Source organism: Malaya genurostris, chromosome 3 (assembly GCF_030247185.1).
Source record: "Malaya genurostris strain Urasoe2022 chromosome 3, Malgen_1.1, whole genome shotgun sequence".
Lineage (NCBI taxonomy): Eukaryota > Metazoa > Arthropoda > Insecta > Diptera > Culicidae > Malaya > Malaya genurostris.
Window position 1 is genome coordinate 190,707,474 of NC_080572.1, and position 19,234 is coordinate 190,726,707.

General features: G+C 36.8%; 1 protein-coding gene across 6 annotated transcripts; it reads right to left on the minus strand.

Annotated features, from left to right (window-relative positions):
• Positions 1-341: 341 nt before the first annotated feature.
• LOC131435625 (akirin) lies at positions 342-13,259 on the minus strand. 6 transcript variants are annotated; one of them, XM_058603709.1, is made up of 5 exons: positions 13,134-13,259; positions 11,862-12,196; positions 3,297-3,496; positions 2,595-2,751; positions 342-2,524 (listed from the first exon to the last, which is right to left on the minus strand). In XM_058603709.1, the coding sequence occupies exons 2-5, from the start codon at positions 12,079-12,081 to the stop codon at positions 2,514-2,516; spliced, it is 588 nt and encodes a 195-aa protein (XP_058459692.1). In that variant the 5' UTR covers positions 12,082-12,196; positions 13,134-13,259; the 3' UTR covers positions 342-2,513. The 6 variants fall into 6 exon arrangements, with proteins under 6 accessions (XP_058459692.1, XP_058459690.1, XP_058459689.1 ...); XM_058603707.1 differs by having other exon boundaries at positions 13,057-13,248; XM_058603706.1 differs by having other exon boundaries at positions 13,012-13,248.
• Between the last annotated feature and the right edge of the window lie 5,975 nt (positions 13,260-19,234).

Here is a 19,234-nt window from a genome sequence, read left to right on the forward strand (position 1 = left end):
TTTTGCTAACTACTTTGAAATTTAGTAGTTTTAGAAAGATTTAAATTCTGTGGTTTTTCAATAAATTTGTACAGGAGTACATTTGCTCCTGTACAAATTTATTGAAAATGAAATGAAATCCACAAATTTTCCTTTTGAGATTTTGTTGAAAATGCGTAGAGGCCAAAAAAATTTTGAAATAAGTTATTTGATCTAAAATATTCAGTATTAACTCAGAATGTTCGAATGGGAACCAAAATTTTGCTTTATATAAATCATCTTCTAGACCCCGTAGTATTGACTTGTTGGGCAAAAAGTGATATATCACATACTGCATTGCGGTTGATCGAATAATGTCTCAATAATTTATGGACTTAGCAAACTGCACTTTATTCGCATGTTGTTTGGTTAGTAGGTAGGTATGTTTTTACGACCTGCTACAATTCAAATCCAGCTGCCCGGGGAACTGGCGAATCGAAGAAAAGATACGGCCTTTTGTGGATTTTTTTTTCTTGTTTCTCCTTTTTCGTCTTACCCTTATGTATACAGCTGGACAATGTTCTACTTGATCTCCGTTACTCTCGGACAACTCCTAACTCCTCTTCGACACTATGTTTGTTTTGCTTTGGTGAGTGGTGTGTAATTTTATTGGTGATTGTGGATTTGCAATGCGTGGTTTCCTTTTTTGTTTCTGTGACTAAACACCAAATGGTTCGTACATTGTTTGTTAAGGTATGTGTGTTGATTCATGCGTTTGTTGCTGCTGCGTTTTGTTTTGGCTAAGGTAGGTAGTTTTTTTTACTTTAATTAGTAGCACTGCTGCTGCGGTTGCCCTTTAATGCACTATTTGATTCTATGAAGGTGCTCACGTGAGTTACTTTGTATGACATCGGAACCATATACGCGCCTTTGTTACCTGCTCGCAAATCGAATAATTTAGTGGCTTGAAGATTAATTTTGTTGCATTTTTTGTTTTATATAAAACATATGTATATAAACGCTTACTCTTTAACTTACTCATCTCACTGTTCGTAATATAAGCTTAATTTTTTGTGTTTTTCGATTTTCTTTTCGCTCAATCTTTTTTGTTTTAATTATTCTGTATACTAATATATAATGACGATCCTTATGGGTTTTCCCCGATTTTATTTTCTCTCGCCTTAATTTTATCTTAACTTATATAGAAACTTAACTTTACATGAACTGTTTCTTATGTGTTTCATCTTGTGAATTAGTTGTATTCTTGATTCTAGATGGTTAAGCTTTATTCAATCGTTATGCTTTTTATCTATATGTATGTATATAAATATATATAGTTTCATATGTATAAATGTATATGTTGTGTGTTGTCTATGTATTACGCTTAGTTTTTCATGCTTCACCACTAGTGTTCGACCACCGCATTCTATTAGTATTATCCAGTTTCCCTATTTAATGAGATAATTTGTATAGTTTTTCCCTTCTTCTTCAGTGTCTCCTGTTGACAGTAATAATTCTTATCATCTTTCGCGTCGCTATCTCGGAAGCATCACGAAAGCCAATCAATATTTAGTTTACATGTTTTCAGAAACAACTAAACTACGTAAATCTTTGATGGAATCGGAGTTTGAGCTATTGCAAAATTTCACTGTCATACCAAGGAAAACAATCTATTGACTGACTACTTTTACGCAAGAAACTAGAAAACAAGTTGAAGAATTTTAAAAAACAAAAATTGACTACGATGGAGGTCAGTGACGAAGGCAAAAATAAATCAATGAGAAACATGGAAACAGGAGAACAAATAAAATTAGCTTCATACTCATATCATCAACGAAACAAAACGCTTAGAATTAAATTTTGCTATGGATCGCCTAGGATCCAAAATTAAAGACTAAAAAATATACTATTTTTTTTATTTCAAAGCAATTAATTGAGTATAAATGAATAGCAGAATAAATCAATCAAAGAAAAGTGTACAGACCAACGAAATTTGTACTGTTGTACTATTTTTTTTTCTCTAGAAAAGCCCTACCGATCAGTTTCAGAATATTTTCGTTCTATGAATAAGATGAACAAATACGGCACTACTGGGACTTGATAACAAAAAATGGACAACAATGCTCTGCTGGACCAGTTGCCAGTGTCCGTTGAAGTACGTAATGCATAATGATTGCAAAAGTTCGATAGTTCGGTACTGTAACTAAATCGATATCGATAAACCTAACGAATAGTTTTCAAACTATACTTGAGAAAATATAGTCTTCAATCGAACTCTCATTATAAGAACGCGAAAGCTGATTGAGCTTTTCTCTTCTTGTTTTGCTATGTCCTCTTTTGGTAGACCGTTGGGTATTGTATAGATAGTAGAATTTAGTACAAATAAATGAAGAGCTCTATTCAGTAAGACATAGGTATCAGAATTTTCAAACATTTAGATGCGTGTGTGTGTGTGTTTTGTATTTTCTTGTGTTGCAGTTGTAGTGTTGCATGGATTCATAGCATTCTACGTTGTTTTTGTGTTTCTGCAGTTAAGATAGTAAATAACTAGATGATTAGGAGAGGTCTGTAATGAACAAAAGAAGAATTAGATTCAAGCCATACTTAATTGTCGGTCGGGTCGGGTCGGTACTTACAACTTGGCGCCGCTTCGTAGCGTCTCTGTATTTGGTCGTAGGTGAATTTTACAAATGCATCGTATTGTTCGGCTAACTTGGTTGTTAAAACGGCATCATACTGTTCCCGTAAAGAATCCTCTCTTTCCTTCAGCATACGTTCACAGATCATTTGTACCTGATAAAAAGACAATTAAAAGAGTGACCGGCTTGCAAAATATTCCGAATCTTTATAATAAACATTCGATATAATCTGTGATTTATGTATCTACTCGAATTTAAAATTGTGAGGTTGGGTGTTCATAAAATTGAATTAAAATCTTCAACTTTTTTTATTGATTCCTCGGCAAATCCAAAAAGATATTGCAAATATCGATGAGACTTACTACGTACTAAGTACATAAAATGTTTAGTTAACAGTTCACGTCGAACTGAACCATTAGACTACTTTGAAACACACTTGACCTAATGTTAATGTCTAGGTTCATCAAATTTATTCCATCCTATTCGGAATCATTAGAAACAACGAAACAAGAAGACACTTCTCAAGTCTCCTTCGCTTGCGTAGGTGAATAAGAGTTATAAGAAGAATGAAAAAATCAAAACCGCTAGGGATTCCAGGTAACTTCCATGCACAGCTGTCCCTTTTCTTTGATATACCTCTTGCATTGAAGGTGTGTGTTTGTGAATGTAGAGTGTGGAGATTTTGGACAAAATATGTACCTGTTTGAAAGTGAATAATGCCTTCTCCGGATTTTTTACCATACTCGGCGGGCTGTCCGGTCTGCGGGGACTGTCTGGGCCCATTTCGGAGCCACTGGATTCGGAGTCCTGCATACGCTCCATATTTCCCGTGTTGAATGTCAGCTGCTTTCGGCGGTGCAGTCTTTTGATCTCTTCTGTGATGTTTTGCGCCATTTTTTCTGGAAAAACAAATGCAAAATAAATGATTACCTAAATACAATGTTTAAAAAAAACCTAGTTTATAAATAACATTTTGGAATGAATGGATTTTTTTTTTGTTACGATTTCTAACAAAGTAGTTCGATTAGCTAGGAACAGAGGTATCCTGTGAAGCCTGCCGATACAAAATAAGTAGGTCATCGCAAAGCTGAAGCTCTCAGTGCGACAATTTTTGAAGAACAAATTTGTAGATATGATTTGATTTTTTTGTAGATTCGAAAAGTTCTGCAGATCAAAAAATTTCAAATATAATATGATATAAGTGACGTAAGCGGCAAACGCTCAATCAAACCTCAAAGATATCTGAATTGATTTCCACAAGCTTAACCGACTTTGAAAGCTACTATTGTTTCATTGATCGTGTTCGTCACTTCCCGTTCCGAAGCTATATATAATGGCCTAAGTGACGTAACAGACAAACCTACTTTTTTTTCTCCGTTCTATTTTCTTGGTGAAGGCACAACAAATCGGAAGATCGGATGGGATATGGTGAACAGTTCGAAAGATGTACACCCCGATTCTGCAATCCGACGGATTTGTGATACAAACGAATCTACACTTTCGTTCGAGCTCGAATTTTGCATTCTTTATTCCGTTCGACTTGTATGATTCTTGTTCGGGAACACTTGAAATTTCGAACACTAACTATCAAAGCTGTCAACACTACTTACACGTTCCATATTATTTATATTATTCATTTCTTAGTAAACGAAACCGTCACACTTGTATAAACAAATTAGAACGATTCTAAACGAACAGAAGTAATACTTACACAAGTCGATCGAGTAATGTTCGAAAATTGAACAACTCAAACGAATGATATTCGAGTTCATACCCAACTCGAACGGAATGCAGAATGGAAATTGTACATTCGATCGGAATAGGAGTCATCTTGGCCCTTTGATTTTCTTACTGTACTTCAATGATGTAAATATCCGTAAGGTTAATATCAATGTTCTTCCCCGTGCTCTCCGTAACAACGCCTTTCTTCGACTACCTCTATGTCGCACCAACTATGGAACAAACGGTGCCGTTATAGGCTGGCAAAGATCGTTCAATCGTGTATCATCTGGATTTGACTTCAACCTTCCACGCAAAACAATTCAAGCAAATTTTTTACTCAGTATTAGAAATTATCATTAGGACTACAATGTGTCTGTTGATTTTACAATAATAAACAAATATTTCGAATCGATCGACGTACAGAATAGGGGTGATTGTACCCGATTTTTTCACAATTCGTTGATTAAAAATCCGAGTAATCGACGAAAATAGTCCTAGTTGCACTTCGTGATTGATCGAATGAGTGAAAATGCACAAAACAATGAAGCTTGGGAGAAGCAAATCATTTTAACTGTACATACCCACTCACTCGAAAGTTTTCATTCAATGGCCAATAACGACGCCGGTCACGACCAAAGGCTGTGCTATTGAAGAAGAGAAGGAATGTTAGTCCGATACTCGTTTCTAGAGACCGAGGGTACCACTGCATCTCCAAGAGTATGACAGGATGGAAGATGTATTAGTAGGGATGAGAGAAGATCTGAGATATGACTTGGTAAACAATACGATCTCAATAGAAAGTAAGGTGCACGAAACGAAAATTCCGAAATTTGTAATTCTCCAGATAGCCGGCTGTTAGGAGATGTGTTACATCCAGAGCTGCAAATTGTCAGTCATGTCAAATGACCTTGGCAGACTGACTAAAATCATCGTCAACTGTAATCGGTACGATCAAAGTGCCTGTCAAATGAGATACTCGACAGTTCAATGACCAAATAGAAGTATACTCAGTCAAAGACAGGTAATGCATTTTGTTCTCTCTCTCATTCTCCTATTCTTTGTTGAAGTAAAAAAAAATCCATGACAGTACTAACATAAACATAAATGGATAAAGTTCAATGTTCTTTGTAAAAAGTCATTGGATTTCGGAGTTTATTGGTTTACATGAATTTAAATCAATGTTTTATGCTGCTTGATTAATATTTAGTCACACCGTAATCAAGCAGTGACAGGAGAAATGAAGTTAATATCAATCGCATCGGCAATCAATGAGCGTCCTGGTGAGTGTAATATCAAGAGAATTTAACTTATGACAGATCAGCTCTCAGACACTCAATATATGATGATTGGTAGAGCCTGGTTGGCAGCAGTCCAGTGACACAAACTTTCCAATCTTCGTCGTGCAAAGTTGCTCGTTGATAGTGACATTTAGCAGCTCTGGTTACATCGTTCATTAGTCAAAGTTATTTTACGTTTCGTCTTTGACTCATCAGTGCGTAGCACACGAGACGTCAGTTTGGAAATTACACTTCAGTGTAATAGCAAAAAGTGTTTTGCAAATAGCATAAACTTTACGTCTGCCTAGCGGTTTATGTTGAGCCGCCAGGTCGCGCTAGCAGCTCAACATAAGCTGCTACGCACTGATGAGTCAAAGAGGAAACCTAAAATAACTTTGAATATGGGTATTTGCAACTTGCATAAATTTGGGAGTTAAAAAATAAGCTTTTTTCCCCTTCAAATTATCATTCATTCATCAATTTTTCTTCACGATTGCCTTTACAATCATTTAGTTATTCATAGTAATATCTATCGATTGAACCATTATAAAACAAAATTAGCGAATAGTGCGATAAAAACCTATTTTGAAAAACGCTTTCCACCAATTTATTCAAACAAGGTTATCAGTGAAGCCGGCTACCAGGAGAAATCATTGATTTTCATTCATCATTTCGCTTTTACATCTCATCCAAGTCAGTTGATAAAACAAAACCGCTTACGTTCGGGACAGAAGATACCAAGTACAGTATTGTGTAGTGAACAATAGAACGACCTCGTAATGAGTGAACCAAACGAACAAAAGCTACCGCCGACACGAAAGAATACAATTGTTGTTGACTTCAGGCAGTGCAAAATTCGACCTTCGATACGAGAACTTGAAGGTTTGCTTAAGGAGCAAATGCATCTTGACATTAAACGTGTGCATTTACTTAAATGCAATAAGACAAATAATGTTATTTACATCCAGTTTTATAAAGAGTTGGATGCAATTCAATTCGCAAAAGACAATAACAATGTGCACTTTGTGGAGCACGAGAACATTAAGTACAACATTCCAGTATATATGGAAGATAGTGCTATAGAAGTACGTGTGCATGATCTTCCCTCAAGCGTCACCGATTCATATGTTCGCAAAACTATGTCCCAATACGGAGAGATTCTCTCTATCGAAAAAGAAAAGTGGAAGAATTTTTCCCCGGTATTCTGAATGGCGTACGTTTATTACGCATGCACTTGAAGAAGGCTATACCTTCTTATGTGATTTTCGATCAAGATACAAGAATTCCGTGCAAATCACTTGTTACCTATGACAATCAGATGGCCACATGTCAATATTGCCAAAAAGCTGTTCACTACGGTAAGCCATGAGATAAACTGGACAAGGAGACAACTACACCAAAGGACAACACACCAACCCCAAGCAACTCCAGTACACCTGTGACAGCCACCAACTATAATGAAGCATCCCCTTCAACGAATCCATCATCATCCCCTATAGAACAAAGTACACCAGCTGCAGTTAACAACTAACCCTCCAACCAACCAGCAATTGCAACCAATGTACAACAAGGTGCATCTACAGCAACTAGCAACGAAAAGAAGACGGAAATCGACAATACCATCGATGCGGCAATGGATGACAAGACGAACCACGAACGAAGTGCCCCTCAATCCTCGTAGGAGGGAAATGGAAGATCCTCTCCCCCTAGAAAAAGGGTGACAACGAGATCCAACTCAAAAAAAATTATTTATTTAAAAAAATCGGCTCAATCGGCAACGTAAAGCTTGTACGCAAATAGGCCTGAATAAAAAATATCTTTTAAATAAAAAAAAAGATTTTCATTTACAATGGATTGAAGTGTTACACGTAACCTAACTAAGTCAGATGATTTCCTTTTATCTATTCAATGTATCACAAACACAGTGAGGTAGATTTATATAACTATAATTCTTACGGATTCTTGCGAGAGATGATTTTTATCATTCAAATTGTATTCATAAAGATTAGAAAACGAACTTTGTCAGATAAAACTATTATTAGAAGCTTAAGGAAATTTATAAGAGTTCAAAGTGTAACCAATGGGTTCCAATCACGCCAAAAATGGCCCAATTCAACAAAAATTATGTTTCCTTTAATTATATTCTTTTATTGAATCGTTGAAATAATAATTAGAGTGTGATTTAAGGTTAGATAAAATTAAATATTCTACGGGAAAACTTTTAACTCTTTTTTTGGATTGTATACGAATGGTAGAATAATAATTGAAATGTTTATGAATTTAATTGGAAAACTCGTTAATTCCTGATAATTATTGGCTAGGAGCGGAATCAAATCAAATCATTAAAATCACTCTCTATATGAATATTTAGGAAATAAACTAGGGTAGAATAACCGTCAATTTGAAATTTGTCGCAGAAGCTATCTGAGAAGGAGTTTACCTGTGGAAGTTGGCGTCAACTGGATGCTGCAGATAGAGATAGTGCTTCGATTACTTTCTGGATGAGAGAGTGAGAGTTCCGGTTTGGAGGCGGAGAGTCAAGGATATAAAAGGAGGTGGTATGACTCAACAGGGTTTCTTTTTTGCTAATGGCAAAGTTCGACACTAGTGTGACGGGATCGCGGTTCCTCGAGCGCGGGTTTACTGAAACCGAAAAATTACATTCGGGCGAAGTGATAGTGTGCCACTATTTTAAGTAATAAAGGAGGTGGGATTTCGTGTAGTGAGGTCAACAGGACCATAGAAAAGCGCGACTATTTGGATCGGCAGTGAACGTGTCGTAAAGTTAGAGATCCTATAGTCAGTCGCATGCCCGAATTTCCGTTCTTAGTAAGAAATCCCCCTCCCGAAATAAAAGTTCGGTTAGTGCACCGGAAAAATCTAGTGTCCGCTCGAGTACGCCTGATCATACATCAACACACGATCCCGCTTCCTGTCAAGTGATCATCCCGAGTGGGTGAGCAAACTTTGTCGATTTTCCCCTCTTGGTCGACGAATAATACGTCTGCGGACGAAGACACGTGGAATGGCCTCATCACTCACAAAGGCCTCCAGATACCTCCGTCCCATTCCGGCACCCGAGACCGGTGCTGTATAGGAAGCTGTGGAACCCAACTGTCCACCACCACCATCGCGACCGGCGAGTCGCTCATCAAGGTACGTGAGAACCCTATCTGCTGATCTCCCGTTCGGCTCGGACCAGTCAGTCCGGCAGCTTCATCTCATCAAGGTGCCTACCTACCGACGGCCGCACCATGCTAGCCAACAATTGAATTTTGTAAATACTTATGATATAATTCGATATTTTGATTCTTAATTTTCAAGCTATATATATTATTGATTACTATTTTTTATAAGTTTAAAATGAATTTAACTAAAGTGAATTTAATTGAAATCTATATTTTGTTTTGCTTAATAATATATTAATAATAACATGCTACTAAATGATACTGTGTTCGTTATCAGTGACTCCGAAAATAATTATTGAGAGGTTGTTTTTGGTGAGAGAATAAGTGCCAATGTGTCGTTCCCTTCTTTAGTTTGCCCTGAGATTGAGTACCTTGCCGAGCTGTAATATTGAAGAAGTTATACCCGAAAGAGGGAAACTTAAAAAAGTTGAATTTCAAATATGTATGTTGAACGAAGGGATAGTTTAGTTAAAAGAACAGTTAAATTCGAAACATTCAAACAATCTGGAAATTATTAAGAAAAGTTGCTATTGTTGTATTGCCAACACAACTCCATTGGCTTGTGATCGGTTTCCAACTCAAATTTTCTACCAATTAAATATACAGCGAACTTTTCAAATGATCAACTCAATCTTTTTCAGTTTGACAACAACGTTTCTCGGTATTTGTAAGACTTTTACTAGCATAACCAACGATATTATATTCTGCAATCTATACACACATACATGCACCAATAGTGGGAGATTTGATCAGTATGTTTCATTTATTTCACAGATCACTGGGCAGTATCCGTTCTGTCATAATCACTGCAATGTGCGGATGAATAAAAGCAGTTTTTTGGACTTTTGAGAAATATATTGAGTACTTTATTATTCGTAGTTCCGTGCTGAGAGTGATGAAATTAGAATAAGAAAGAAACAAGGTATTGCCAAAAGGGATGTAATGTTTGTAGTTACATTACTGTCTGTAACAAGAAATACATGTATTTCGCATGGAAATACTAGGTGTTATTGGATGAAATGGTCCACATGAACCGTATTATTCCAGAAACACGCATTTCACACTTTCAGTTTAAAGTTGACATCTGTGTTAAAGTTGGAGAAATTTAGGTACATTCAAATCTTCCCAGATCGGAGAGTGTATCTACACGACGCTGATGTACCCCCGTAAGTAGCGAAAAAGACAAAAACAAAATCTCAAATCAGCGCCTGACTGCAAAGCAGAGAGTGAAGATAGATTTGCGATACGACTTGTAGTGATTGCTTGCGGAGGGGTTGCCGTATAGATGACTATAATTGAATGCCGTGGCACCCGAGCACAGTGAAGCATACTTGGTTCTTCTAGTCAAACAGACTGTTTCTTCATGTGTTTTCACAGGTAGAATAGTATTATTGTTCCCCCGGATATAATCTAGCTACGGGAGATCTAGCAGTTTGAGATGGAGAGTATCAATATAATTGGCTTTTGATTTAAAAGCAATGACAATCATGCTTTAATTTTCTGACAAATGAACTGATGAAATACCAAAGAAACAACACTCATCGGTACCCCACGTATAACGAGGTACAGCTTATTTATTTATTTATTTACAATCAACAGACACAATTTGGTCCTAATGATAATTTCTAATAATATTCAGAAAATTTGTACATATTCTGCTTCGTGACACATTAAAATCATACCCAGATGAAACGCGGTTGAACGATCTCTGTAAACCAATAATAGAACCGTTTGTGCCATAGTTGGTACGTCGTATAGGAAGTCGAAGAAAAGCACTGTTGCGGAGAGCTCTGGGTCGCACATTAATATTAATTTCGTTGAGCAAAACGGGACAGTCGTCCTACCGTTGAATATATCTGCTATTATCAAAGCGCGTGATAATTCTCGTCGCACTTGTAATGTGTCGAGACCCATTAATAACCCGCGACTTTCATAACTAGGTAGTTGATGAGGATCGGTCCACGGCAATCGGCGAAGAGCGAAGCGAACAAATCTGCGCTGTATTCCCTCAATTCTATGAGCACCGTTCAGGTAGCATGGGTTCCAAACTATCGAGCAATATTCGAGAGTTGAACGAACAAGCGAGCAGTAAAGCGATTTTAGACAGTGTATGTCTGTAAAGTGCTTAGTTATTCTCATTAAGAATCCTAAGCTACGGGAAGCTTTAGCTACAATGTAACTGATGTGATGCTTGAATGTAAGTTGTTCATCGAGATGGACGCCAAGATCCTTAACGCTAGTAGATCTACCAATCAAGGATCCATCCAGAAAGTATTCAACATGCAATGGCATTTTTCTCCTCGTCAACGTAACGGCCGAGCATTTGTCTGGATTTACAATCATACGGTTAACTTTACACCAATCTGCGAAGATTAACAATTGCCGCTGGAGAAAGGCTGCGTCTTCTAAGTTGCGGATGATGTGATAGATCTTGACATCATCAGCAAACGATAAGCGGGGACCTTCCAAGACAAAATTGACATCATTGAAGTACAGTAAAAATATTAACGGTCCTAGATGACTTCCCTGTGGTATTCCAGATGATGCGAGGAACTCTCCGGAAGTATGATCATCAATTTTAACTGCTAAACGACGATTCCTAAGATAGACTGCAATTAACGAAGAATGCTCGAACCGAAGCCAAGTCTGTCCAACTTAGCAACCGTGATGTCGTGGTTGATTATATCGCAAGCGGAGGAAAGATCTGTGTAGATAACGTCCGTTTGTAAGCTCCAGCAATAACAATGTTCCCGATACCAAAAACTACACCGAACCAATGGATGGCGTGAACAGCGAACCCGTGTTTCCCTTTGATTCGCTAGGTAACAATGAAAGTGCCTCATTTTTGTTTAGGACTTCCGAAAAGCTAGTAGAATATTAACGCCTTAAAAATATTTTCGCAGAAATTTTTGATACCAAATCCGGTAGGAACCAGAAAAAGAAAAGCACAGCAAGCCAGGTGTGTTAGCAAAGCACAACATTCCAGGACTTCAGCTGATACGAAAGGTAAGCAATTCTAAGAAACTCGAGTCATTGACTTTTTTTAAAGAGGCTCTTTTCATCGAACCAGCACTTACCTGGGGTTAGCTTTGAACAACCAGCGTCAGCAAATGGCGAAGGTTTTGGTTCCATCACACGCATTGCATTGCCCGAGGAGGAAGAAGATGCAGTCGATGATGGGCTGTTTTGGGCGTTGCTGCTACTGGGACTGCTGAATGGATGGCACCTCCGACGCTTTGCTGGTCTTTGATTTAGACTCTCCCAGTCAAGCGAGCGTTTTAGCGTTGCACAGGCCATTTTGTGGAACTAGCGGTTATGCTGTTTTAAGTATTGAGGATTTTTGTTGTTTTATAAAAATGTGCTTCCTATCCAGTCTTTTTAGCACCACTTTCTACTATATATTGCAGCAAAACTGTTAAAGGAACATCATACGAATTAGTTAACACCTTCTTGGATTGATTTTCAACAGGAAAAACCAGCTAAAGTCGAGTTAAATAATCGCGTTGGAATTTAACACATTGCACAAACACACGAATGCCACTTGCAGTTTTGTTCTGCCAGCTGTCAAAATAAGACCACTTTGGTATGCATATTATTCGAGCCACCTCATGCAGTCACTAAAAATCGTCAGATCGCCTGTTCAGCTAGTTTTTCCTGTTCCTGTTTTTACTGTTTCTGTCATAAAGAGTGAAATCCAAAAAATAAAACGCTTTCATCCGTCTTTTTCGTGTTTCTATTGCCAAAAGCTTGGAAAGCAGACACTGATGTATTTTGTTCTTTTTATTCTTTCCTTCTGATACGTTTTGTCATTCTTTTGGTCTTGCTTGCTCTCTTCCTTTCCACAATCGATGGCAGTCGTCTCGACAACGCAATGGCCTCCGACCGAGTACTCCTTTTCCGCGACTACTGCGACAATGACCAAATTAAAATCACACAGACACTGCAGAGTTGCCACATTTTCTCGATGACTTTTTTTTTATTTCTCTACCATTTGGAATCCCACAGGATTAATTAGCCGTTTTCTTAATCAATAAATATAATTCACCAGGCACTGAATGTCGGAAATATTCTACGTACTTTGAAAATCGTTTTACTTTTTGGTAAAAACGCACTTCTCTAAGCCCGTCCTGAAAATTCAAACATCTTCACGGAGCACAAGCCAGCGAAGTGGAAGGCAGACAAAAAAAAATCAGTCTTCTTTAGGATGCCAGAAAATCTATTTGAAACCTAATTTGGCAACAAAAATGCAATAGCAACACCGCCCGTATTCACTTTTTCAAGTTGCACGTAACCAGGAGCGTTAAAATCTCTAAATTTTCACAAAATATGGAATTATTTTGTGCGTTCACTTTTTGTCTCCGCTCCTGCCCGACGACGAAATATACACCAAAAAAATATGGCTGCACAATCTTCACGCTGCTGCTATTTTGCTCTTCTATCTACGATGCGTTCACCAACTTCATCAGTAGCAAACCTCGAATAACGCACAGCGACAGAAGACACGCACACAAGTATCAGGCATTGAAAAGAGAATCGAATGTTAAACACACGACAAAAGCGAAATCGTTTTATCAAGTGAAACACGCCAATTGAATGAAAACATTTACACGATGCGTGTTAACTACTTTATATCGAGTACATTATAGTGAATTTTTTGCTATTTTGAACGGCCAACATAACCGCGGGACTGACAGATTTCTCTCAACACTTAGGCAAAAATATAAGGAGTTGCATAATTTCATGAAAACAAAATCAATAGGCATTTTAACGAATGCTTACAAACTAAATTTAGGGAACATTTGGCGAAATGATCATGAAAAACATAACATCGCTCAAACGCAGTAAAATAAGAAATTTGCGGTTGGAGATTGTTACAATTCTCGGTTTATTTTTCAAATGGCCTTATTCAGTTTCTCTTTCTTCACTTATTTCGTAATCGCTGTGCATCAGTAGTGAGCAGAGATGCCATTTATACAGATTTATCTGTATTATACAGATTTATCTGTATTATACAGATTTTTCAATGCTCATACAGATTTAATACAGAGTACAGACTTTATACAGATTTATACATATTTCTCAAAAAAAGAAAAGAATAAAATGATTTTGTTCGTCTGAGCTCTCTTTGGTGGTAGTGACGAGATGAGAGTTTTGTAATCAATCGACGAATCACAAATTGATCTAAAAATCTTTAAATGGGCATTTAATGTCGTCGTTGTAGAATGATATGAATATTGAGCCGACGACACGACCTGCCACTCGTCTATCTAAACTGTATCGAAAATTTAACTACCCCTCAGTAACTGGTAATGTCAAAACGAAGTTGCTTGAAAATCTATTGAAACTGGCAACAAAGATAGAAAACTGTTGATTTTAGATAACAGTTACCATAACCATGGCTACGTATGTTTTTTAATGGAACGGACTATATAAATAATCTCAAAACAAAAACAAATTGTTTCTGTGAACCAGAAGAAATGCGGATTTCTGATTCTTTCGGACCTCCTATGTACGATGATACGGAACGTGATTTCGTGAATCACGCCGATCGATGAAGCTACTATCAAGCGTCATAGTGGCCGTATTGTGGAGGATAGTGATTGTACACGTTCTACCTTGAATAACCGTCGTGCCGGGACCTTCCCGAAATTGGAGCGCCATTCTACCGAACGAGAATGGGGGAACCTATGTTTGAATCAGGGCGCGGGTTGGCCTAGATACATTCTAGAATTCAATCCAGACCGTCGGGAACAAATTTATTTTTTATTTTTGTATCCGTATTCTACATCATTACCGTTAGAACATTAAAAAATGCTCGATCGATAAATTGTTTATATTTCTCGATTATGAATTTGTTTTTTTACGAAACCATTGCAGCTAGAACATGTTGACTGGTTAGCATTTCCATTGCGTACAATGGAAAGATGACCTTCTTTGGATTTCACAGTAGAAGTTACTGAAATATTGAACAAAATCTATAAAAATGTGTACCATTCGCGTATCTTTTGCGTTTTTTTTAAATTGTTTGTTTATTTACTTTGGAGCTCCTTGGTAACTAGTTCGTAGCAACCTAAACAGTGTTGTCCAAGAAGATTATTTTTATCATTATCAAGGGGTCACTATATTTGCGGTAACTGGCGGTGAATCGTTAATAGACAATTTCATTGCCAATTTTTCTTCGGAGGACCTGGTCGTGTCGTCGATTGAGCACTCATTCAATTTTTCATTATAAAACCATAAATTTTTGTGGATACAGATAAATACAGATTTTTCACTCTGGGCAATACAGATTTTCTATGAGAATATCTGGCATGTCTGGTAGTGAGTAGTGATGTGCAAACATTTTTATATGATATTTTAACTTTTGGTTAAAATCTAACACTCGACCGGTTAATTTGATGTTGTCAAAAATAACCCTGCTCGAGAGCATGGTTATTTTTGACAGATCGATGGTTATTTTCCGACCCTGAAAAAATCTTGCAACGAAAATTCTAATATTAATTCTTTAGTTGAAATTATTTCCAGAGAAAAATAAACACAAACCCGTTTGTGAGGAATTCTGGCAACCGTCAGAAGGCTGGCTGCATTCCGGCTGCTGTCAAAATCGTCCAGGCGAAATTGCGTCATTATCTCGCCATACGTGTCTTGTTTATTTCTCTCTTCCCTCTTTTTTCTTATTTACTTATTCGACTTTATTTAATATTTGTCAATCTCGCATGTACATACAAAAAAACGAATCTCACACTCACACTCCGAAGAAAAATCGGAATAAAAAGTGTTCGTGAGCGATTTACCGCCAGTCAGCACAAATGTAGCGACCCGTTGATAATAATAGAAATAATATTTTTGGGCAACACTGTTTAAGTTGCTATGAATAAGTTACCAAGAAGCCCCAGAAAAATAAACAAATTGTTTGAAATTTGTGGAACAGATCTATAAATTTTAATTTTCTGCATTCAGCTCCACTTCCTAAGAGCGTTTCAAGAATGTGGATCAACCAAATCGACGAGTCTGAACGCTACCGGAATATCAGTGAAAGACTTTCGATTCTTTCAAGATAATTTTGTTTATTTATTTTGTATGTCCTTTCGCTGCAATCAAGCACCTTTTAATATATTATCATTCATCGTTATTAATTTGAAACTATTGTTTTGAGTGTCAAATCCCATCATCACACACAGTACCAATCGGCCAATTTTTCTTCAATCATTTTAACGGTCATTTCGAATATTCCTTTATTTGGGACAGTACTCACATGCGTCATGATGGCGCCACGTTACCCTATCAAAAACATCCTGTCTGTCATCTAGACTGTGTTTATTTTTTTCATTTACCAACAGAGTTGCCATTTATACAGAATCACCAGTAATGTATTAATTTGTATACGTCCATGCGAATTTCATGCAGGATACAGATTTAATACATATTGCCAAAACTATATACATAATTGTGCCTACTTCTCATTCTCCAACGCAATACAAAATCGAACCCGTTTTGTTACAATATTTACTTGCTTCTGGTCTGCCGCCACTTAATTTCGGGTGAAAATTACCAACACAATCAAAAATAGTCTAGATGAGCAACGTTGAGTCAAATAAATGGTTACCTTCCAACACCGCGAAAAAGTTAAATATATTATCAACGTAATCCAATAATTTATTGTGACGATTCCTTTTCAAATATTTCGATGAAATCAGGCATCCCTGCAAGCAGCTGATCGCTGTTGACAAACGAGGGGAAACCAACTAGTAAAAAAAACTTTTACATACCACAAGGGGTGTACAGATAGTAAATAGTTCGCGCAGTACAGTATAGGTGGAACTAGTGCATCACGAAAAATTATTTTTATAAGAATTTACTCATACTGTCATGTCTGTTAGTCTGTGTTGTGATTTGACACGCAAAATGGTGCATCATTTTTTTCCTCATATTATCTTCGATTATCACATCAAAACCACTTGCTTGCTGGAGCACTTGTAAATTACCGCGAGAAGACGATCTTAAAGCCGATCGGTAATCCCAATTTTATTTTTCCGAGATTTCCCATACGATTCGGAATTGGTTTTCTTTACATTCTTCATGGCTTTGTCGTGTCGTTGCTCTAGCTATAGTGAAATAGATCGAATTTTGATATCGAAATATATTGGATCTGTTTTTTTTTGTTTTTTTTTAGACTTAATTGAAGGATTAAAGGTTGATGTAAAATAATGCTCAGTTACGTTTTGAATGCAAATTTCATACACATTGCTTCAAAGTATGTAGGATTAGTGTAATTTTACATTAACAATGTAAAATAGAGTTGTAAATGTGCAGTGATATAATGCATATGGTTACTTGGGTACTGCCGATATGAAAATTTTCCAAAGAATCCTCCTTTTCTTGGTTTCATTTTTCATTGGCAGGTGTCGCTAACGGTAAATCAGCTTTGCGACAATGTGCCAAAAATTTTGCTGGAGAATTGCGGACGTTTCTAATCACGATTTTTTTAAAATAAATACTACATACCTGTAGAATCTTTTGCTTAACGTATAATAACAACACATTTTCTTTTTATGTAAAGAAAACATTCAAATTTCACATCATTCAGGTATGAAAAAAACAATAATAAACCGTTCCAATAAACTGAACGAGTATTTCGTTTAGTATGTCGTTCAACAAACGCTCAACGAAAAACAATCGACCGAATCGACCAGTTTCTGATTTTGATGTTGCTAACCGCACATTGTGAAAAGAAAAAACTCACCAATGAAAATGAAAATTTTCAGATAATGTTTCAACCTCATTTGAAATAATAATTTCTAGTGGCAGCACTGTGTAATTAAAATCAGCATCAAGCCGTTTTTGGTGAATTAAAGTGTAACCAAAAAAGATAAGTTGAATAAGTGTAAACTCGAAAGTGTGTTAAATTTTACGAGAAGAATGAACTGTTGTGTTTCACACTGTGGTCGTACTAAGCATTTCTATCGAAACTTGACTTTTTCCGGTTTCCAAATGATCCGGTAATACGTCAACAATGAATTTGATTTTGCGTTCAACATGAGATATTTCGTATTTGGTCATCAAAGCTCAATTAATTGTTTTTAAGCATTAATATATAATCAAAAAAGCCTTTACAAAAAAAATTTCCTGTTCATTTCAAATCAAAAACCGAGTCTAAAAATTTAAATTTAATAAATATTTTTTTCTTAGCATAAAGTTATTGAAAAATCTGTAAATATGGCTACACTGTAAACGATACGTTGGTATTTATTCCACAGGGTGAAAATGACGAGAAGGATGATTCGGAAGGAAGAATAAGAAGCCAGTTGTCAGGTCTTGTCTTAGGTATTTATTCCACAGGGCGAAGATGGCGAGAAGAATGATTCCGATGATTCAGAATGAAGAATAATGTACGATTCAGACGGTTCGTCTTCTTCCATCACCGTCACCGGAACGTCAGCGTTCGTCAAAATTAGTTTGATACTTTCTTTACCGGAACGTTCACACGTTCCGTTCGTCAAGACGTTCCGTCCAGTGATGTTATGTATGAATGCCGGACCGTCTGAATCGAACTTAACCCGCATAGCGTATTGGCTACCTGGGCAGCCATGACCACCAGACAGCTACCAAAATTTATTCAGTGACGGTTGTCAATCTGAAATTCTGATCGATAATTTGCGGGGAAGTGCGCTAAAGGGCACTGAATAAACAAGTAGTTTGTAATATCCAATTTTTGTTAGCCATTCTTCATTGTTTTGGTTTTTGCAGAATGATGCTGGCTACAGTTTCATGACGTCATAGCAGAGTGCTGTATTCGCCAGTCTGTTACTACACGCTCGTTTAATGTTACTTTAAAGTGAGTACAATTTCACTCACTTTCGTTAAAAGTGGAACTACTCTATAGTGAGTAAAGCTTGTGTACTCACTTTTGAGTAAACATGGTATTTGTCAATTTCTGAGTAACATTTACTCAGTGCTACAAATAGGAAAATCAGCTCGAGTGAGTAAATATTACTCAACATCATTCGAAATGAATAAGGAATTCTTTGCTTTAAACAAATACTGGCTCACATCCATCCAACGAATGAAGGGAGCCGCTACCTGTTCATCAGTCATTGGAAATGATCCGTCTGACTTCCTAAGCTACCCACGTACTGGCATTTTGTACAGCATTCGTAGAAATGCTGACATATTCTTGTATAGAAAAAATTAATAAAATACTTGCTATATGACTGAACACTTCCTTACCGTCTTCTACCTGCGCGAATTGCTTTGAGGTGTGTAGTAAGCATTTCGATAATCTGGTTCCGCCTCCGACAAATTTTCACACAACGTTTTCAAAACACTGTGAGTAAAACTTGTTGTCAATTTAAAAACTGAGTAGAAGTTACTTAATCTTCTAAATCAATATTACTCACTTTCTGACATTTGAATTAAATAAGTAAAAGTGAGTACAAATTACTCACTTGAG

What these genes read in the sequence shown, in the direction of transcription:
- LOC131435625 (XM_058603709.1), bottom strand. Translation starts at nt 12,081, where the DNA reads ATGGCCTGTGCAACGCTAAAACGCTCGCTTGACTGGGAGAGTCTAAAT. An exon ending in TTGTTCAAAGCTAACCCCAG is followed by an intron (nt 3,497 to 11,861) that starts GTAAGTGCTGGT and finishes TTGTTTTTCCAG; the next exon opens with AAAAAATGGCGCAAAACATC. An exon ending in CATTATTCACTTTCAAACAG is followed by an intron (nt 2,752 to 3,296) that starts GTACATATTTTG and finishes TCTTTTTATCAG; the next exon opens with GTACAAATGATCTGTGAACG.